The 18766-nt window shown below is 39.9% G+C and overlaps 2 protein-coding genes across 3 annotated transcripts; one reads left to right on the top strand and one right to left on the bottom strand.

Annotated features, from left to right (window-relative positions):
• The first annotated feature begins 3031 nt into the window (after window positions 1-3031).
• LOC113542600 (xenotropic and polytropic retrovirus receptor 1 homolog) lies at window positions 3032-14425 on the top strand. Its single transcript, XM_034299371.2, has 10 exons — window positions 3032-3268; window positions 3368-3383; window positions 4099-4286; window positions 4418-4597; window positions 6239-6407; window positions 6684-6875; window positions 11571-11737; window positions 13188-13324; window positions 13525-13737; window positions 13868-14425. The coding sequence occupies exons 1-10, from the start codon at window positions 3032-3034 to the stop codon at window positions 13923-13925; spliced, it is 1557 nt and encodes a 518-aa protein (XP_034155262.1). The 3' UTR covers window positions 13926-14425.
• LOC113542261 (nucleus accumbens-associated protein 2) lies at window positions 14030-18461 on the bottom strand. Of its 2 annotated transcripts, none has more exons than XM_026939651.3 (6): window positions 17881-18461; window positions 16701-17545; window positions 16431-16607; window positions 16205-16310; window positions 15881-15978; window positions 14030-15341 (listed from the first exon to the last, which is right to left on the bottom strand). In XM_026939651.3, the coding sequence occupies exons 2-6, from the start codon at window positions 17503-17505 to the stop codon at window positions 14809-14811; spliced, it is 1719 nt and encodes a 572-aa protein (XP_026795452.1). In that variant the 5' UTR covers window positions 17506-17545; window positions 17881-18461; the 3' UTR covers window positions 14030-14808. The 2 variants fall into 2 exon arrangements, with proteins under 2 accessions (XP_026795452.1, XP_026795453.1); XM_026939652.3 differs by having other exon boundaries at window positions 16707-17545.
• Window positions 18462-18766: the final 305 nt, after the last annotated feature.

Raw genomic sequence — 18766 nt, 5'->3', positions numbered from 1 at the left:
CAATATTTTACTGGCAACTGAGCCACCAGTTTATTACAATGTAGGTGATGATGATGATGATGATGATGATGATAATTTAAGAGTCACACTGCTTCGTAGAAAAATGATTTTTATGTATAAAATGTGGAAATTATTAACTGATGTATACATACATTTGATCATTATATGTGTTCAATTTGTTCATTTCATGTGGAAGCGTAAATTAGGTGCTTACCTCTGAAACAAATATCAATGTTGATAAATCTGTGCTAAAAGTGAAATCTCCTGAATCCCAGTTTAAAACATTTATTTATGTAAGATTCCTCCTAATTACAGGGAGGCTATGCAAAGTCTAATGTACACTAATATGGCCAAAAGTTTGTGGACACATGACCAATCACACCCATATGTGTATGTTGAACATCCCATTCCAGATTTTGTCCTCCCTTTGCTGTTATAATAACCTCCTCTCCTCTGGGAAGGCTTTCCACTAGATTCTGGAGTGTGGCTGTGGGGATTTACCAATTCAGCCATAACAGCATTAATGAGGTCAGGCGCTGATGTTGACTGAGGAGGCCTGGGGTGCAGTCAGCATTCCAATTCATCCCAAAGGTGTTCATTGGGGTTGACATCAGGGCTCTGAGCAGGCCATTCGATTTCTTCTGCACCAACCATGTCTTTATGGATCTCTTTGTGCATGAGGCATTGTCATGCTGGAACAGGTTTGGGACCCCTTACTTCCAAGGAAGAGAAATCTTAATGCTACAGTGTACAAAGACATTCTAGAGCTGTCAAACTTTCAATTCTGATTGGTAAGGAGGTGTTGATTAATCTTCTGTAACAGCCGCTCTGACAATAGTTCTGGTTGCAAAGCAAATTACAGGTTTATATTAATGTGCTCATTTTAATGCGCTATCATTTCTGTAGTAACAATTCAATCACAGGGACTTTTACATAAACAGATTAAAAATGATGCATAATCGTTGATATGGTGATGTTTTCCATTAGGAAACTTTTTGTCTACAGTGTCAGTGCTTTCCAACAGTGGGAAGTAAGGCTGTTCCTTTCTATTTTCTGTGAAAATCAATTTTCGTGAAAGTCTTTAAGACTGTAGGCTTTATGGTTTCTCTGTAACACGAGAAGCTGCATTCTTATTAACTTCAAGAGAGAGACCGGTTCAGTAATGACTGTCCAGAGCTACTATAATGTAAGCGATCACAGGAACTAACTTTTATGAACATTTTGTGAACATTCCACAACATTAAACTTAATTGTAAATGGATAAAAATTATGTGTCATTCTTTAATAAATGAAAAATTGTTATCAGTGGCAAATTGCTGCAGTGTAAGAGGAATGAAATGCTTCAAATTGTGCTGTTGTAGGAAAATATCAACTTTAGGGTGGTAAAAGAAACTCTTCTTCATGTCAGGTTGAATCACAATACCCATTGTCGATTATTTTCCTAAAATAACAAGTTCTGTCTGGTTTGTTCTTTACGTATGATATAATGATAAAACAACATTTTAAAGCCTATTTCTAGACATTTTACTGATGTCAAGCTTAAAATGGTCTTGTTCTATTGGCAGATAATTTTTCAATAAATTAAAAAAAATAGCTTGAAGTAAAGCAAAACTTTCTGCCAATAAAGCACGACCACTTCAGCATGAAAAAAAAGTCTATTAGTAGGTTTAATAATCTTTATTTTATTATAATAATAATATATATTTATTTTTATATATATATATATATATATATATATATATATATATATATATATATATATATATATATATATATATATATATATATATTTATTTTAGTGTAATCTCTTAAAGAGAACTATTAAATAAATTCACCTTAATTTAAATATTTTCAGTTGCTAGATATTTTTGATATTTTTGGCAGTGTTGAAAGAGAGCTTTATCCATAATGAGCTTCCTGACAGGTTATAGTAAAGATTCACATTATTAGAAGTATAAACCTAAAAATTATAAAATAGGGTCACTGTTTAGTTGGTCATGGGTGTTTAAATGCTGAGATGGCCTGGTGAATTATAGATGAGAATAGTGATTCTTTGTGCTCTTGGACTGTAACAGCCTTTAGGCCCACCTCCTTCTCCTTTCTCCCTCACTGTTGCTCTCTTTCTTTCTCTCTCTCTCTCTCTGTGCTTCAAACCTGCACCGCATAAAACCGACTCAGAATAAATACAGTAATATTGTCTGATAGCTAAAATGCCAGTAACTCATATAAGCTTTTCAGAATATCTGACTGCACACATGATCCCAGAGTGGAGGAAGCAGTATATTTGTTATGAGGTAAGCTGTAATACAATTCAATGTAATTCCACTTATTTTGGTTGTCAAAAAGATCAGCCAGACTTTTGAGTTTTTGGTTGCTTAAATGTTGTTACAGTGACTAATTAAACTATTTTTAGGAATTGAATTCCATTCTTACCAGGGAACACAGACAGCACATCTTATTTGATAGTAAGTAAAATTAAAAAGTGCATCCACAAAACTGTGAAAAATGTATTTCTTCCATTATGCAATAAATTGTTACAAGACTTACTCTGATAATAAGTCTTATTGCACTGATGACTAGAGTTATGCCATGTCCTCTCAAGAGATGACAAAGCTTTCAAAGCACAGTTTATGCTCCTTCAGAAAGACAATGCTATTATCTCATAAATTATTCTTAATGTAACAGAAAACCTCATAGCATTTATTATTGCACAAAACCTATTCTCACTATGGCAAAGACAATACAGGGGAAATGAATGATTAATGAACTTTCATAATTAAGTGCTTATCAGGGAAGAGAGTGGAATAGCTGGTAGGTTCATGTTATGGGTAATCATTTTTACAATATTGATGTTTTTCTTATATTAACCTCAGTGATAATATATTTATTTGCAGAACACAGTCATCATTTTCCAATATGTGAGGAGTTCCACAAAAAATGTGACACAGAGCTGAAGAAAGTGAACCTCTTCTTTTCAGGTAGCTCACAGAGAAAGTTCTAGGATTGTTTTTGGTTTGATATTTTTGTGTCAATGATATCACTGAGTCGTAACATTTTCTCAGAAAAGTTATCTGAGGCGAAATGGAGGCTGTCCACGTTTGGGATTGTTGCTCTGGATGGTTCAGGAGCAGGTGCTGGAGGAAGTGGACATGTCCCAGTCTCCTCAGAGGCCTACAGACATCTGCAGAGGAAAAAGACTGAATTACATAAACTTAAAATGGCTGTTGGGGAATTTTATCTGAGTCTGGCGTTTCTCCAGAGCTACCAGGTAGATGTACAGTAATTTTTGTGGAAATCTTGATGTTGTTTGGTCAAAAGTTGGTCACAGAAGCAACTTCTCTCAATAACAATATTTTTCTGATCACAGGAGCTGAACTACCAAGGTTTCTATAAGATTACAAAAAAGTATGATGCAAAAATTCAATCTGAGCGTGGCCTACAGTGGAGAACTGAAAGACTAGACACTTCTTTACTACACACTGAGAGAAGTAGCTGTGAGGAAATGATGTTTAGACTGGAGGTGAGAATATATTGATGTATATATATTGTTCTTTCAATTAAACAAATCCCATCTGTATATTTATTTGCATGATTTCTATGAATTGAACTGCACAGACTTTTATGCTTCAGCTTGAGGGTGGCAATGAAGAGAAAGCTCTGAGAAGACTTGAACTCCCACCAAGGGGAATGGAACAAGTAAGAACTGAAATCTTTCAAGCTGATGATACAAGTCATGTCCAGAACCATAAATAAAATGAGATCAGCTAAGCTACAAAAACTGTTTATAAATTGGCTTTGCTTTTGTTAGTCTTTGTTAATTACAGTGCTGAGACAGAGCGATAATTTCACTCATAAACCTTTAACAGATTGTTAAAAGACTCTTACACTACTTTTTTCATGCAAAGACAGCTGGACAGTGGATAACATTTCGGATCGGTGTCACCTGCGGCCTCGTTATAGCGCTGATAACTTTTATTGCTTTTAAAGGTTAGTGGTAGGACCATGTTAATTCTTTACTTTGGCCCTAAATAACTCTCACTCTCTCAATCATTTCTTTTATATTTTTATTTTGGCTAATCCTCACTTGCTATGTACCAGCATTGAATGAATCACATCTAGAGCAACTGAAGCCACTGCTACAACTCTACAGAGGGAGTTTTCTGCTGATCGAGTTCCTGTCACTGATGGGATTATCCATGTATTGCTGGAGAAGATCTGGAATCAATCACATTCTCATTTTTGAGCTGGATCCTAGACATCACTTATCACATCATCACGTTTTAGAGGTTATGAACGCAGTATTATTAAATCTGTCAATTCTGTCATCATGATCACCACCAGCATAATAACTGATTACTAAAAAGTAATCTAGGTGATGTATATTAATTTTCTTTTGTTTCTTATTTATTCGCTGCAGGTGGCAGGATACTTGGCTGTATGTTGTTGTATTAGTGTGTTGGCCTGGCTACATCCTTCGTTCATGTCAATCCCACAACAGCTCCACCCCCTTTTATTCCACAGTCTTTTGCTGTTCTTGCTGTTAAACCCCACATCTACTTGTCACTCTGGGTCTCGTCACTGGTTTCTTGCTGTGATGGTGAGATATGATATTCCAGATTTCATGCAGATACTATAATATTTAATTTACTTTCATATGCTGTTGCTTATGATGGTTTACACTTTACTGGTTCATCTTGATACTGCCATTATCTTCTGTATTAATCAGTAACATGTAGTTCCCCATATCATCCTGTGCATTTATAGTATCATGCTGTACTTGTACTTGTATTTTTACTGAAATCTTACTGTACTGTTGCTGTATCATCCTGTGCATGTCCTGCAGTTTACTCATAATATAGTCTTGTACACAGAGCCCCTGTTTTGTCTTCTGTGTTCCACTTTTTCCTATAGGCACAATATTATGCTCTGGCATATGTTAACTGGAATGACAAAAACAAAGACACACTGTGTCACTTCTCTTAGGTCATCTCCACAATACAGCTTAAGTACATACACTACATGGTCAAAAGTATTTGGACACCTGCCCATCACAACCAGATGTGCAGATGTGGAACATCCCATTCCAGAACCATGAGCATTAAAATTGGAGTTGGTCACCCCTTTGCTGCTGCTGTAACAGCCTCCATCCTTCTGGGAAGGCTTTTCACTAGATTTTGGAGCATGGCTGTGGGAACTTGTCCACTCAAACACAAGAGCATTAATGAGGTCAGGCACTGATGTTGACTGAGGACGCCTGGGGTGCAGTCAGTGTTCCAGTTCATCCCAAAGGTGTTCAGTGGGGTTAAGGTCAGGGCTCTGTGCAGGCCATTCGAGTTCTTCCACACTAAACTTGGCAAACCATGTCTTCATGGATCTCACTTTGTGCTCAGGGGCATTGTCATGCTGGAACAGGTTTGGGTGTGAAGGTCAGGTGTCCACATTCTTTTGGCCATATAGTGTAGGTCTGGACTAAATAGGGAGGTGAAATATTTCTTGATGATTTAACTGAAGCCTTCTTTGTGGAAATTGTTTTGCTTTAAAGAGCAGTGATTACTCTCATATATTATTGTCTTTAAACTTTTTAAAATACTTTTTCTCCAATTAAAATTGGTTTGTTTAGCATGCCATATTATTATTTTTATATGTTTGTAGTAATTTTCATAGATTTAATTAACGGCAATAGATTCTTTCAGTAACATGCGTTATCATGAATACTAGTTTATTTTTTTCTTTGTAAAGCACACCAGGATTTGCTGACTTATTTAGGATTTGCTGAATTATTATATAATTATTATTATTTATGTAATGGGAGAAACTATCCTGGACAAAGGAACTTTGTCTTAATGAGTGCAGAAATTCATTGCACAAAAAAGTGATTTTGTCCTGACATATGGTACTAAGCAGTTAGGCAAATTATGTTATTGTTAGGCTCTTCTGACTGATTATATGTTTCCAGTATCATAATCATACTGCAATGGAAACAGCAGCAAACATAGCCTGCATTCCTGTAGAGAATGTTTTAGACTTTTTACTTTATATGGATGAAACCAGTGAGTGCAAACATATGACCCCCCTTTCATTATTGAAAGTTTTCTCCCTTTTGCTAATGATGCACACAAGATCTACAGCGCAGTTCTCCCTTGTGGAGAATTTTCCACCTGTGAATGAGTGTGTGAATGAGATGCCATGATGTATTGTATCTTGCTGTAGCAGCACTGCTCCTCTTGTGTATCCACAGTGGAAGGTCCTGACAGCACCTCTCTGGCCTGTTGGGTTTGCAGATTGCTGGCTGGCTGACCAGCTCAACAGTCTGAGTCCTGTTATCTTGAGCCTGTGGGACCTGCTGTGCTTCTACACCTTTCAGATAAACTGGGCAGATCTGCAGGATGGCAGCTCTCTGGTTAGAGGTGCAGAAAATTTGAGATCACTGCAATTCAGTATTGTGCATTGTTTTCTAGACAACCGATTAAAATACAGCAATATCAAAGACTTTTGCTGGAGATTATAAATCCTTATCACCTTGCAGGCAGGTTATTATTACTTAAATAAAAGAACCTGTTAATAAATGGAGTAAGATTCATTTCATGTTTTTTCACGGTGTGTGTAAATTTAGAGCTGAGAACAGGAGCTGTGCAATCTCACTCCATGTGTTATCTCTGTTTATGTTTCTGTATGTGTTCCAGAGAGTGTGGACTGGGAAAGGCAGAGCAAAATAGTCATATGTCTGATTCAATGCTTCCCTCCATGGCTGAGGTTTGCTCAGTGTCTTAGAGACTTCTGGGACAGTGGAAACACAGTGCATCTCCTTAATGCTGGCAAATACTCCACTGTCTTTCTCATGGTCACATTTGCAGGTCTCTACAACACAGCAAGAGGTAGTGAAATTTCTGTAAAATTAATATTTAATATTTAATAATTAAATATACCCAATATGTCAATGGGTGTCTCTTGTAATTTTCTTTATGTTCATAGTATTTTTATAACAGTTCATATTGATATCAAAATCTGTATAAACTGTTATAACAATACCATGAACATAAAAAAAAAATTGAGACAAATTAAGTACAGTCAGGTCAATGGACAATGACACAATTTTTGTAATTTTGACTCTGTACACAACCACAATGGATTTGAAGCAATCCATTGTGAAATGAAGCAATCAAGATGTGATTGAAGTGTAAACTTTCAGCTTTAATTCAAGGGGTTTAACAATATGGCATTAACTGTTTAGGAATGACAGCCATTTTTTACAGAGTCCCTCCATTTTCACAGGCTCAAAAGTAATTGGACAATTGACTAATAAGTTTCATGGCCAGCTGTGGCCTGTTTCCTCATTATTTCATGACAAATTAAGAAGATGAAAGGTCTGGAGTTGATTCCAAGCATTGAATTTGCATTTGGTAGCAGTTCTTTGGAACTCTCAACATGAGAGGTTTCGAAGCAAATGAAGGAGGCCATCATTACGCTGAAAAAACAAAAAGACCTATCAGAGAGGTAGCAGTTTAGGAGTGGCCAAATCAACAATTTGGTACATTCTTAAAAAGAAGGATCAGCATCACCAAAAGGCCTGGAAGACCACAGAAGAAAACTAAAGTGGATGATTGCAGAATTCTTTATTTGTGGAAGAAAAACCCCTTTACAACAACTAGCCAAGTCAAGAACACTCTAGAAGAGGTCAGTCAAATGCAGCAAAACTGATAGGATGGTGCTTCACAATAAAGATGGATACTGACCCAAAACGTACCGTGAAACAGCCCAAGAGCTTCTGAAGGCAAAGAAATTAAATGTTCTTAAATGTCTGATGACCTCAACCCAACTGAGCATGCATTTCACTTACTGAAGACAAAACTGAAGGCAGAAAGTATTTATAATTATGTTTGTCCAATTACATTTGAGCCTGTGAAAATGGAGGGACAATATTTTTTTTAAATCCCTTGAATTAAAGCTGAAGGTCTACACTTCAGTCACATCTTGATTGCTTCATTTCAAATCCATTGTGGTGGTGTACAGAGGCAAATAAAGAAAAAATGTGTCACTGTCCAAATACTTATGGACCTGCCTGTATCTTTAATTATTAATGGTTAAATGCTTATATTTTTACCAGTGTTCTTGAAAGGAAATACTCCAGCATTTTTAACCTAATTTCAATCTATCATGTCTTTAGCATATGAATCATTTCCCTGTATTGACAGAGAAATGGAAAACCTGTCTACATGAAACTTATAATCTAAGAGTAGGAAATAAACATCTACTTGAATCATTTTTGTAATAAGCATTCACAAATTCTTCAGTCAAAGGTATAGATGTAAGTGTAATTTGTCTTTTAAAGATGGGACTACTTTTAAGAGAGAAGAATTTGTGTTACTAATGTAGTCAGTGTAGCTCACAGTAAACATGGAAGTGTCTCAGTTTCCAACTGAATGTGAATGAATACCACAAAACCTTATGAAAAGTGTAGGAACCAGACTTACTATTTACTGTATTGCTCCAGGGTTTAATAAAAATACATAACACCCTGGGAAGATTTTCTCCTTCTGGTCTGCTAGGTAAATGCAAATGCAGATTTATTTATTTTTAATATCATCGGTAACACGCTATATAACAGTGGTTGTTAATAGGGCTAAATGATTCACTATATGGCCAAAGGTTGTGACACCTGAACATCACGCCCATATGTGGTTCTTCCCGAAACTGTTGCCACAAAGTTGGAAGCACATAATTGTATAGGATGTCTTTGCATGTTGAAGTATTACAATTTCCCTTCAATGGAACTAAGAGGCCCAAACCTGTTCCAGCATGACAGTGCCCCTGTGCACAAAACGAGCTCCATGAAGACATGGTTTGCCAAGTTTGGAGTGGAAAAACTTGAGTGGCCTGCACAGAGCCCTTACCTCAACTCCACTGATCACCTTTGGGATGATCTGGAACACAGACTGCACCTCAGGCCTCCTTGCCCCAAATCAGTGCCTCACCTCGCTACTGCTGTTTTGGCTGATTGGACCCCACAACCATGCTCCAAGATCTAGTGGAAAGCCTTCCCAGAAGGATGGAGGTTATTATAACAGCAAAGGGGGACTAAATCTGGAACTGGATGTTCAAAAAGCACATATGACTGTTATGGTCTGCTGTCCACAACCCTTTGGCCATATAGTGTACCTGCATGACATAACTGACCTAAATCTACATAAACATATATACTGCTTTATTTCAACAGCCTTAACTATCTTAATTAACTTAACTATTAACCCTGCCTATGACAATGTTGATGTAACACCAGAGTCAAGCAACATAGATTTATTTATTTATTTATTTATTTAACATAGGATTATGACACTTTCCAGGATGAACATAATGACAACTGGGTTAGTAGTTGTATCAGTGCATTTCTGGCACGTCATAGTCACAGACTGGTGATGTAACATACTGTAGGTTAAGTTAATTAGAAAAATTAAGCTGAGCACTGTAGTGTTTAAGTAAAGTGAGTTTCATATTTCTGCTTATAAGATTTTTATGAGTATATACAGTCAGGTCCGGAAGTATTTGGACAATGACAGAGTTTTTGTGATTTTGCCTTTATACACCACCACAATGGATTTGAAATAAAACAATTAAAATGTGATCGAAGTATAGACTTTCAGCTTTATTTTAAGAGGTTCCACAAAAATATGGCATTTACCATTTAGGAATTACAGCCATTTTAAGCAAAGTACTTCCATTTTCAGGGGATCAAAGGTATTTGGACAATTGACTGATAAGAAGTTAATTGACCAGGTGCGGTCCATTCCCTCGTTATTTCAAAACAAATGAAGCAGATAAAAGGTCTGGAGTTGATATCAGGTATTGAGTTATCATTTGGCAGCTGTTCAACTGGAGCTACCAATATGAAGTCCAAGGAGATCTCAATGCAAGTGAAGGAGGCCATCATTAGGCTGAAAAAAAAAAAAACCTTAGCAAAAACCAAATCAACAGTTAGGTACATTCTTAAAAAGAAAGAAAGCACTGGTGAGCTCAACAAAATCGAAAGGCCTGGAAGACCACGGAAGACAACTAAAGTGGATGATCGCAGAATTCTTTTCTTGGTGAAGAAAAACCCCTTCACAACATCACTAGAAGTCAAGAATACTCATTGTCAAAATCTACAATCAAGAGACGCCTTCATGAATGTAAATACAGAGGGTTTACAACAAGGTGCAAACCACTGGTAACATTCAAGAACAGGAAAGCCAGATTAGACTTTGCCAGACAACATCTAAAAAAGCCTCCCATGTTCTGGAATAAGATTCTTTGCACTGATGAAACCAACATTAACTTGTACCAGAATGATGGGAAGAGAAAAGTATGGCAAAAAAAAGGAACAGCTCATGATCCTAAGTATACCACATCATGTGTCAAACATGGTGGAGGCAGTGTTATGGCATGGGCATGTATGGCTGCCAATGGAACGGGCTCATTGATGTTTATTGATGATGTGACTGCTGACAGAAGTAGAAAGATGAATTCTGAGGTGTATAGGGCTATACTCTCTGCTCACCTTCAGCCAAATGCTACAAAACTGATCGGACGCCGCTTCACAGTGCAGGTGGATAATAACACGAAACATACTGCGAAAGCAACTCAAGACTTTTCGAAGGCAAAGAAATGGAATATTCTTCAACGGCCAAGTCAGTCACCTGATCTCAACCCAATAGAGCATGCTTTTCACTTACTGAAGACAAGACTGAAGGCAGAAAGACCCACAAACAAACAGCAACTGAAGGTGGCTGCAGTGAAGGCCTGGCAAAGCATCTCCAGGGAGGAAACTCAGAATTTGAGTTTTGAGAACATGGGCTCCAGACTTCAGGCAGTCATTGACTGTAAAGGATTTTGACCCAAGTATTAAAATTATGGTTATCTTTACAGTTATTTCACTTTGTCCAAATACCTTTGAGCCTCTGAAAATGGAGGTACTTGGTTGAAAATAGCTGTAATTCCTAAATGGTAAATGCCATATTCTTGTGGAACCTCTTAAAATAAAGCTGAAAGTCTACACTTCGATCACATCTTGATTGTTTTATTTCAAATCCATTGTGGTGGTGTATCAAGGCAAAATCACAAAAATTCTGTCATTGTCCAAATACTTCTGGACCTGACTGTATATCACGAATGTGTCACTCATCAGAAGTACACAGTGCTCAGTTGTTGTGATGTTCTAACATAAGAAAGTGTAGTAACATAGCCTTATGGCAGCACATATCTATGTCATGTGACTCAGGGATTATGTCAACTTGACATTTTTTTATAAGCATTTAGAAAATTTGTCTTTTTTCTGATTTATGTTAGTTCGCGGGAAGGGTTTTATGTCGCTCTTGGAGCAATGCCTATAAAGGACCTCATTCATTCATTCATTCATTCATTCATCTCTAGTAACGGCTTTATCCTGGGCAGGGTAGCAGTGGATCCTGGGAACACTGGGCATGAGGTGTGAAACAACAATCATTACCACATCAAGGCACTGAGATTAGGAAAACTCTAAATAAAGGTGGACCAAAGTGTGTAGATTGGATAGAATCACAATGATCTGTGTGCTTTAGAGAAGTCTGATCCGGCCATGGAGGAGAGTGTGTATGTGTATCTGTACCTGTGGGCCATGTCTACCTGCATAAGTGTAATAGTGACTGTGAGCTGGGACCTAAGGATGGACTGGGGACTGCTGCAAGGAAATGGACTTCTGAAAGAGGAGCTACTTTACTCCCGAGAGGTATAATATACAAATATATCTGTCCTCATAATCAACAACACTGTGTTATACACCGATCAGCCATAACATTAAAACCACCTGCCTAATATTGTGTAGGTCCTCCTTATGCCGGCAAAACAGCTCTGACCTGCCAAGGCATGGACTCCACAAGACCTCTGAAGGTGTGCTGTGGTATCTGGCAACAAGACATTAGCAGCAGATCCTTTAAGTCATGTAAGTTGCGAAGTGGGGCCTCCACGGATCGGACTTGTTTGCACAGCGCATCCCACAGATGGTTGATTGGATTGAGATCTGTGGAATTTGGAGGGCAAGTCAACACCTTGAACTCTTTGTCATGTTCCTCAAACCATTCCTGAACAATTTTTGCGGTGTGGCAGGGTGCATTTCTGCTGAAAGAGGCCACTGATATTAGGGAATACCGTTGCCATGAAGGGGTGTACTTGGTCTGCAACAATGTTTAGGTAGGTGGTACATGTCAAAGTAACATCCACATGAATGCCAGGACCCAAGGTTTCCTAGCAGAGCATTGTCCAGAGCATCATACTGCCTCTACTGGCTTGTCTTCTTCCCATAGTGCATCCTGGTGCCATCTCTTCCCCAGGTAAATGACAGACACGCACCCAGCCATCCAGATGATGTAAAAAATTTTAAAAAAAACCTTCTTCCATTGCTCCTTGGTCCAGTTCTGATGCTCATGTACCCATTTTGGTGGTGGACAGGGGTCAGCATAGGCACTCTGACAGGTCTGCGGCTACGCAGCCCCATATGCAGCAAGCTGCGATGCACTATGTATTCTGACCTTTCTATCATAGCCAGCATTAACTTTTTCAGCAATTTGTGCTAGAGTAGCTCTTTTGTGGGATCGGACCAGACGGACTAGCCTTCACTCTCCACGCACATCAGTGAGCATTGGGAGCCCATGACCCTGTCGCCGGATCACCGGTTGTCTTCCTTAGATTTTGGTATGTACTAACTACTGCATACCGGAAACACCCCACAAGACCTGCTGTTTTGGAGATGCTCTGACCCAGTCATCTTGGCCTTGTCAAAGTCACTCAACTTTGAGAACTGACTGTTCACTTGCTGCTTAATATGTCCCACCCCTTGATAGGTGCCACTTTAACGAGATAATCAATGTTATTCACTTCACCTGTCAGTGGTTTTAATGTTATGGCTAATCTGTGTATTTTTATATGTTCATAGAGAATATTGAGATGTACTGTGCAGATGCAGTGTAATGTGATACACCAAATACTTCTAGATATGTTATTATATATAGAAGTCTAGCTGGGCTAAAATTAGAATTTAAATGGACATTCCACATTGAGAGTAATAGTTTAATCATATTAAATCTAATCATAGTTGAACACTTAGTGATGCATCTTTGTGTTTTGGTGTTCATTTTATTTAAACTTCAACATATTCAGTTTATTTTTATGTGGCTTTTTAGGTGTATTACTATGCAGCCATGTTAGCAGATGTGCTACTGCGGATCTCTTGGGCTATTAATATCCTCTTGGCTCAGATGAAGGATTCAGCTGCTGTTGTTACTGCTAGTGCCATACTGGCTCCACTGGAGGTCCTCAGGTTAGATTTACTTTACAGTAAGGCACTAAAAATGTATCGATTAACTTGAAGTTGCCCAGGCGAATCCCGCCATTGCAGTAACTTGACTCTTGTGTTTTGTGAATGAATGTTTTTAAAAATCCACTTATTTTAAAATATTGTTTCTGAGAAAACCAACCTATTGAATTGAACTGTATTTTATTTTATTTATTATTCTGTAGGCGTTCAATCTGGAATTTCTTTCGCCTGGAAAATGAGCACCTGAAAAACTGCAGACAGTGTCGAGCCATTCGTGATTTTAATAATAGTCCAATAAACCTGCCACAGCAGATCCTCATTGAGAAGCTGAAGGACCCAAATGAGCAGATTACTGGCCAACAGGAAACCAGTACCTCACACCGTAAACCTACTTGTTTACTATTTAGATATCTAAGGTGATTATCTGCACCAACATTAATTTGTTTTACATATATTTACATAAGTAGAATATTATTCATATGGTTTTGACATAGATAATAAATAATTGCAGACATTTTTAGAAGCAAGCTATTTCTCTTTTTTCAGATCAAGAGTTAAGGAAACAAACTTACCAGTAGAGAGCCCAGAGATGGAGTCAACGTAATGTTTATAAGGATGAAAAAGGAGCCCTTAAAATGGGCGCACACATAAATGTTGATTAGGTGCTTAGTCAGCAAGGTAAAATGTCATGATTACAGTCCCCATGTGTAATATATGAAGAAGCAGTACCAATATTTCCCTCAAAATAATACTTTCCTTTATTTCACTTCAAAATCCACCAGTAATTCAATTTTCCAGACCAGCTGATATGCAAAAATCAGGCAAGCATGTACAATACAGCAGCTTGAGCCCAAGCGAATAAAGAGGAAAAAAGAGCATGGGAGGAGAAAGTGAGAGTCCAGCATTTCTCTCTCCAGAGAACTGATGTTCTCTGTTCTGCTTCCTACTCTGTGTTCAAGTCAGCAGTCCCACAGTCAGCTGTTTTTTTTAAATAAAGTATCTCTATGCTTTCCTCCTGTTATAGTCCAAACCCAGCAGTATAGCTTTGATATCTGAAGCAATGCACATATGTTGTGTTAATGAACAGGTTCAGCTTTTTTTCTTGCCATGCAGTAGTCCATGAACATGAACCAGTTGTCCATTTGTATTGTAAGGGTCATTCAGAGGAAGAGTAGTCAGTAAAATGCTGAGCATCACATGCATAACAATCCACTCAGTCGGATGTTCGCATGTATATGTGTGTGTATATGCATGTGTGTGTGTATGTAAGAGAGAGATTATTACTTATGATAAATTACTGCATTAGCACTTACAGCTTTTTGCAAAATGCTGTATTGTCATTGAAGTTCTTTGATATATTCATTGCATGTCAGTGTCCATCGTGCAGATTTTGACATGTTATTTAAGTGGCATGAAGCCATGTAATTAGTGATAGCACTCCTTGTTTGAAGAATAGATGAGGTTAGAATGGTGTGGAAAAGGAGAACTCACTGGTCTTCTACCAGTGCCCGCTCTTCGCTGTGTTCCTCTGGCTGGCTTTTGGGGCTGCTACTGTCCCCGTCAACTCTCTTACTGGCCGGGTTGAGGGCGAGGACTGTCCCTTCTCTCTCTGAGTTCTCCAGATGCCTTGGAGCCACATCCTCTGGACTGTCTCCGGAGCGTGATCGCAGAGCTTCAGCTTTGCTCATCTCCGTGCTGGCTCTTTCCTCCATGACGGCTCCAGGGAAGTGATTTCTCAATGTCTCTCTGCAGTCACCATAAAGATGCTGCTCCAGAGTCAGGTTCGCCTGGGCCAGGTGTTTGAATTCAGAATCAAACAGGAAGGAAGGACTGGGCTGTGTGACTCCGTCTACCTGGCCTAACACCACAGATCCCCTGTACACCTCAATAGCCTCGGGCAGCATAGACTTGATCTTGGGCAGCCAGCGCTTACGAACCCGGCGCGCGTTGGTACACATGTCTGCGGCGATCACATTCATCTCACTCTCCTTGAAGTTTGGGGCGAAGTTCTGACAGTAGACTTCAAAGGGGAGAGAGAAAAAATAAAAACAGGAGAATTCTTATGAATATTAACCAACTGAATTAGAGGAGCATTTGTAGAGTCCTCTGCTGCCTGAAGTGAAATTGCAAATAAAATATACAAAAGCCTTCCTCTTCCCCCCAAATGTTCCTTCCAGCTTTGTTCAAAATACAGTGTATATGCCTATGAGTTGTCTATGGGGGCAGAGCTAATTTCCAGGCCAGTACAAAACAGAAGCCTGAAATGAATAAACATCCACATGTCCACTTCATTATTTGCAAGATTGCAGTTCAGCTCATGAATTGGTTTTCTTAAGGTTCTGAAATTCTATGATACTTATAGGTTTAGAAATACTTTTAAACATTACAAACAATACATTTAAAAATGTGAAGCATGCAACACAGTTTACAATTTACTGCTCTATCTGAACAATTTTGAACACTATTTATACACTGGACATTTTGGGAAAGATTACCATTCAGCAATATTGATTAAACTAAACTTTATCACGTACACATGAGGAACTAAAGAGGACTCACGTTTGACTGTATTGAGTATGCGGCTGTCCAGCGGTTTGCGATTGGGATCACAGTTAGAGGAGCGGATGCCTGTCCCACAGCTGTCTGCCAGTGTATTCCTGCAGTTGTCATACCACAGTTAGCCACAGAGGGGCACACACTGAACATTTCATTAACAGCCATGTTTATCACATACATCACTGATTCTTCGAAAATCTATATTTCAGATACTGCTGATATTCTGATATGTCATATCATAGATATTTTAAAAGCATTTATTTGATAAAACCGAAGGTATACAAGGCAAAAAAACAAAGGTATACATAACAGTGTCACTCTACAGACCTGTCAAAAAAAGCAGCAAGCAGGCGCCGGAGAAGGACTTTGTGCTTGACCCCAGCACACAAGTGGCAATTCATCAGCTGCCCACGTGTCATGAACACACCAGATCCTTTCACAATCCCAACAACAAAGAAACAATGAGGTTTCAACTCTCTAAGCATGCTATCCTACTCAGTCAGCTGATAAGCTTTTTCTGAAATGGGATAGAACTGCAGAGCCGAGGCCTTACCTGCAATCAGCTCCAGCCTTTCGCCTGGATCTCCCTCTGTGTAGAGTGCAGGGTGGCAGCGGTAGCCGATCTGACTGATAAGTCCGGCAGGAAGAGCTTCTCTGTCCCCTCCGAGCAGCGTGCAGAAACGGCTCTCCAGGGATGGAGGCAGGGAGGACACCTCCATCTTCTCATGCACTAGGAGGAGAGGAGAGACAAACACATAGTATCAGAGGGCCTTCAATCCTAAATATTCAGCCAAGTGTATTTTAAGATTTCATCCATTCTGACATTTACTGCCATAGAGACTGGCCGAGACACCATAGATCTTCCCACTGGTAAGGTTGTCATATGAGTCATCTTCAAAGTCCTCTTCCTCGTTCTGATGGGAAGTAGGGCTGTCCGTGGTGGGCAGGCTTGAGGCTCCGGGGCTTGAGTGATCTCTTGATGAGTGCTCATATGGGTGAACTACACTCAGGGTCCCGTTTCCTGCACCAGTGGTGTAGAAAAGTGCACTCCCCCTCAAAGATCTGCTCCTGAGTCCCTTGGCATCATCCTCAGTTTGCTTGAGCTCACCGCTCTGAGTACACACAGGGGTCTCCAGCTTCTCCTCTTTAATTTTACAGACAGCCGTAGGCCGGTCTCCTAGCAACAGTGAGGCGTTGTTGTTGTTTGGACTGGGAGGATCGTCTGTGGCAGATGTCTGCGAGTCACAGAATGGAGCGTTGGCCTTGAACATCAAGTCCATCCCACGCTCCACAATGTTCTGGATCTGCAGGTAACCGGCTGTGTACATGACCATGAGCTGGTCACTGGCTGTCACCGTCATCCTGCCTGTATAACAGAAAGACAGAATCTGCTGGAAACAGGATGGGGCCACCGACGAGGGCAGTTCGAACAGAGTCTGGCTGCTGTCACTGAAGAGGTCACGGAAGTAAAGGCTGCTGGCAGCCAGCACGGCACGGTGGGCCTTAAAGGCCTGCCCGTTCACCATAATGGCCACGTCACAGTGCTGGCCCAGCAGCCGCTGCTCATTCAGGCTGTCCAGCACCGCACTGCCAAAGTTGGGGATCTCCATGTGTAGGAGCTGAGACATTGCGCCAGCTTCAGATCTCCACAGAATTCCCAGTGGGCATCTGCAAGAGGACAGTTCACACAGAATATCAATATACAGAACAAACTGAAAAAGTTCCAGAACAAAAAACAGGATTTGACCTTATTCCTAAAAGTAAGAACTTGCTGTGATCCTGGCTCTTTCGTATCCCAGAGGACAACCAAAAGGAAATAGAAACCTGGAGGAAAAATACTGCACAGCAACTCCCCTACTAAATGCCACACTCTCTCCTCTAGCACTAGCACAGACTATATGTTTAGTAACTCTGAATTAGCTTGTGAGAAGTATTCAGAAGAAGCTGCAAACTGACCCACCAGCCCTACCCTCCCTCCCTGTCCCACCATCCCACTACCTGACCTCTAGAGCAGAATCCTCCGAGAAGGTATAGAGAAGGCAGACTGGCTCCTCACATTAGCTCAGCAGAATGAAGGAGAGCAGGAAAGAAAGAGAGAGAGAGAGAGAGAAAGAGATGTGTCTCAATCCATCCTCGCCTCTCTACACAGGACTTCCTAGCAAGAGGGAAAGCGAGCGTCTGTGTGCAATCGATGCACCATCTACTGTATGTCACAGAGCGGGAGAGAGAGGCTATAGGCACAGACACAGAGACGGGGGAGAGAGGGGGAGGGAGGGAGACTGAGAGAAAGTCATTTAAGGACACATGGAGAGTGAGGGAGAGAGAGAGCAAAAGAGAACAAGGAGAGAGAGAATGAGGCTGATGCAGATAATTGCCCTGCAGAGTATAACTCGTGCATGTGCTATAGAGACAAAAAGCTGGGCAAAGCCAGAGCAATGGCTTACTTTTATTAGAGCAATCAAGAGATGGGGAAGAGGGGAGAAATGGGAGAATTTGTCTCATGTCATCCTCCGAGACTGAAACAGGCAGAGTCACATAATCCATCAGGAGCCCCCCTCCCCATCCCACCTCCGATTATTTACATTAAAGGCAGACAAATGGAGCGTGCCAGGCGAGCAGCGCTGCAATGCAGTCCCTGTCACAGGCTGGCATGCTCAGTACAGAGTCTGCATACCCAATCAGATGTGCCAACACGGCATCAGACAGATACTCCTCCGATAAGAGCCAGATGAGGGGAAAAAACGCAAAGCAGGTGCAGACTCAGCCTTCAACTGCTTCTGCTGTCATGTCTCTACCTAAAAATGACAAAGAGCAGGCTTTTTGACAAAGTGTTAGTACTGTGAAATTGTCATTATTTGTGAGACGGAAAGCTGAACCACTGCAGTGTGA

Source organism: Pangasianodon hypophthalmus, chromosome 24, assembly GCF_027358585.1.
Source record: "Pangasianodon hypophthalmus isolate fPanHyp1 chromosome 24, fPanHyp1.pri, whole genome shotgun sequence".
Classification (NCBI taxonomy): Eukaryota; Metazoa; Chordata; class Actinopteri; order Siluriformes; family Pangasiidae; genus Pangasianodon; species Pangasianodon hypophthalmus.
This window is presented reverse-complemented; position numbering and strand designations above follow the sequence as displayed.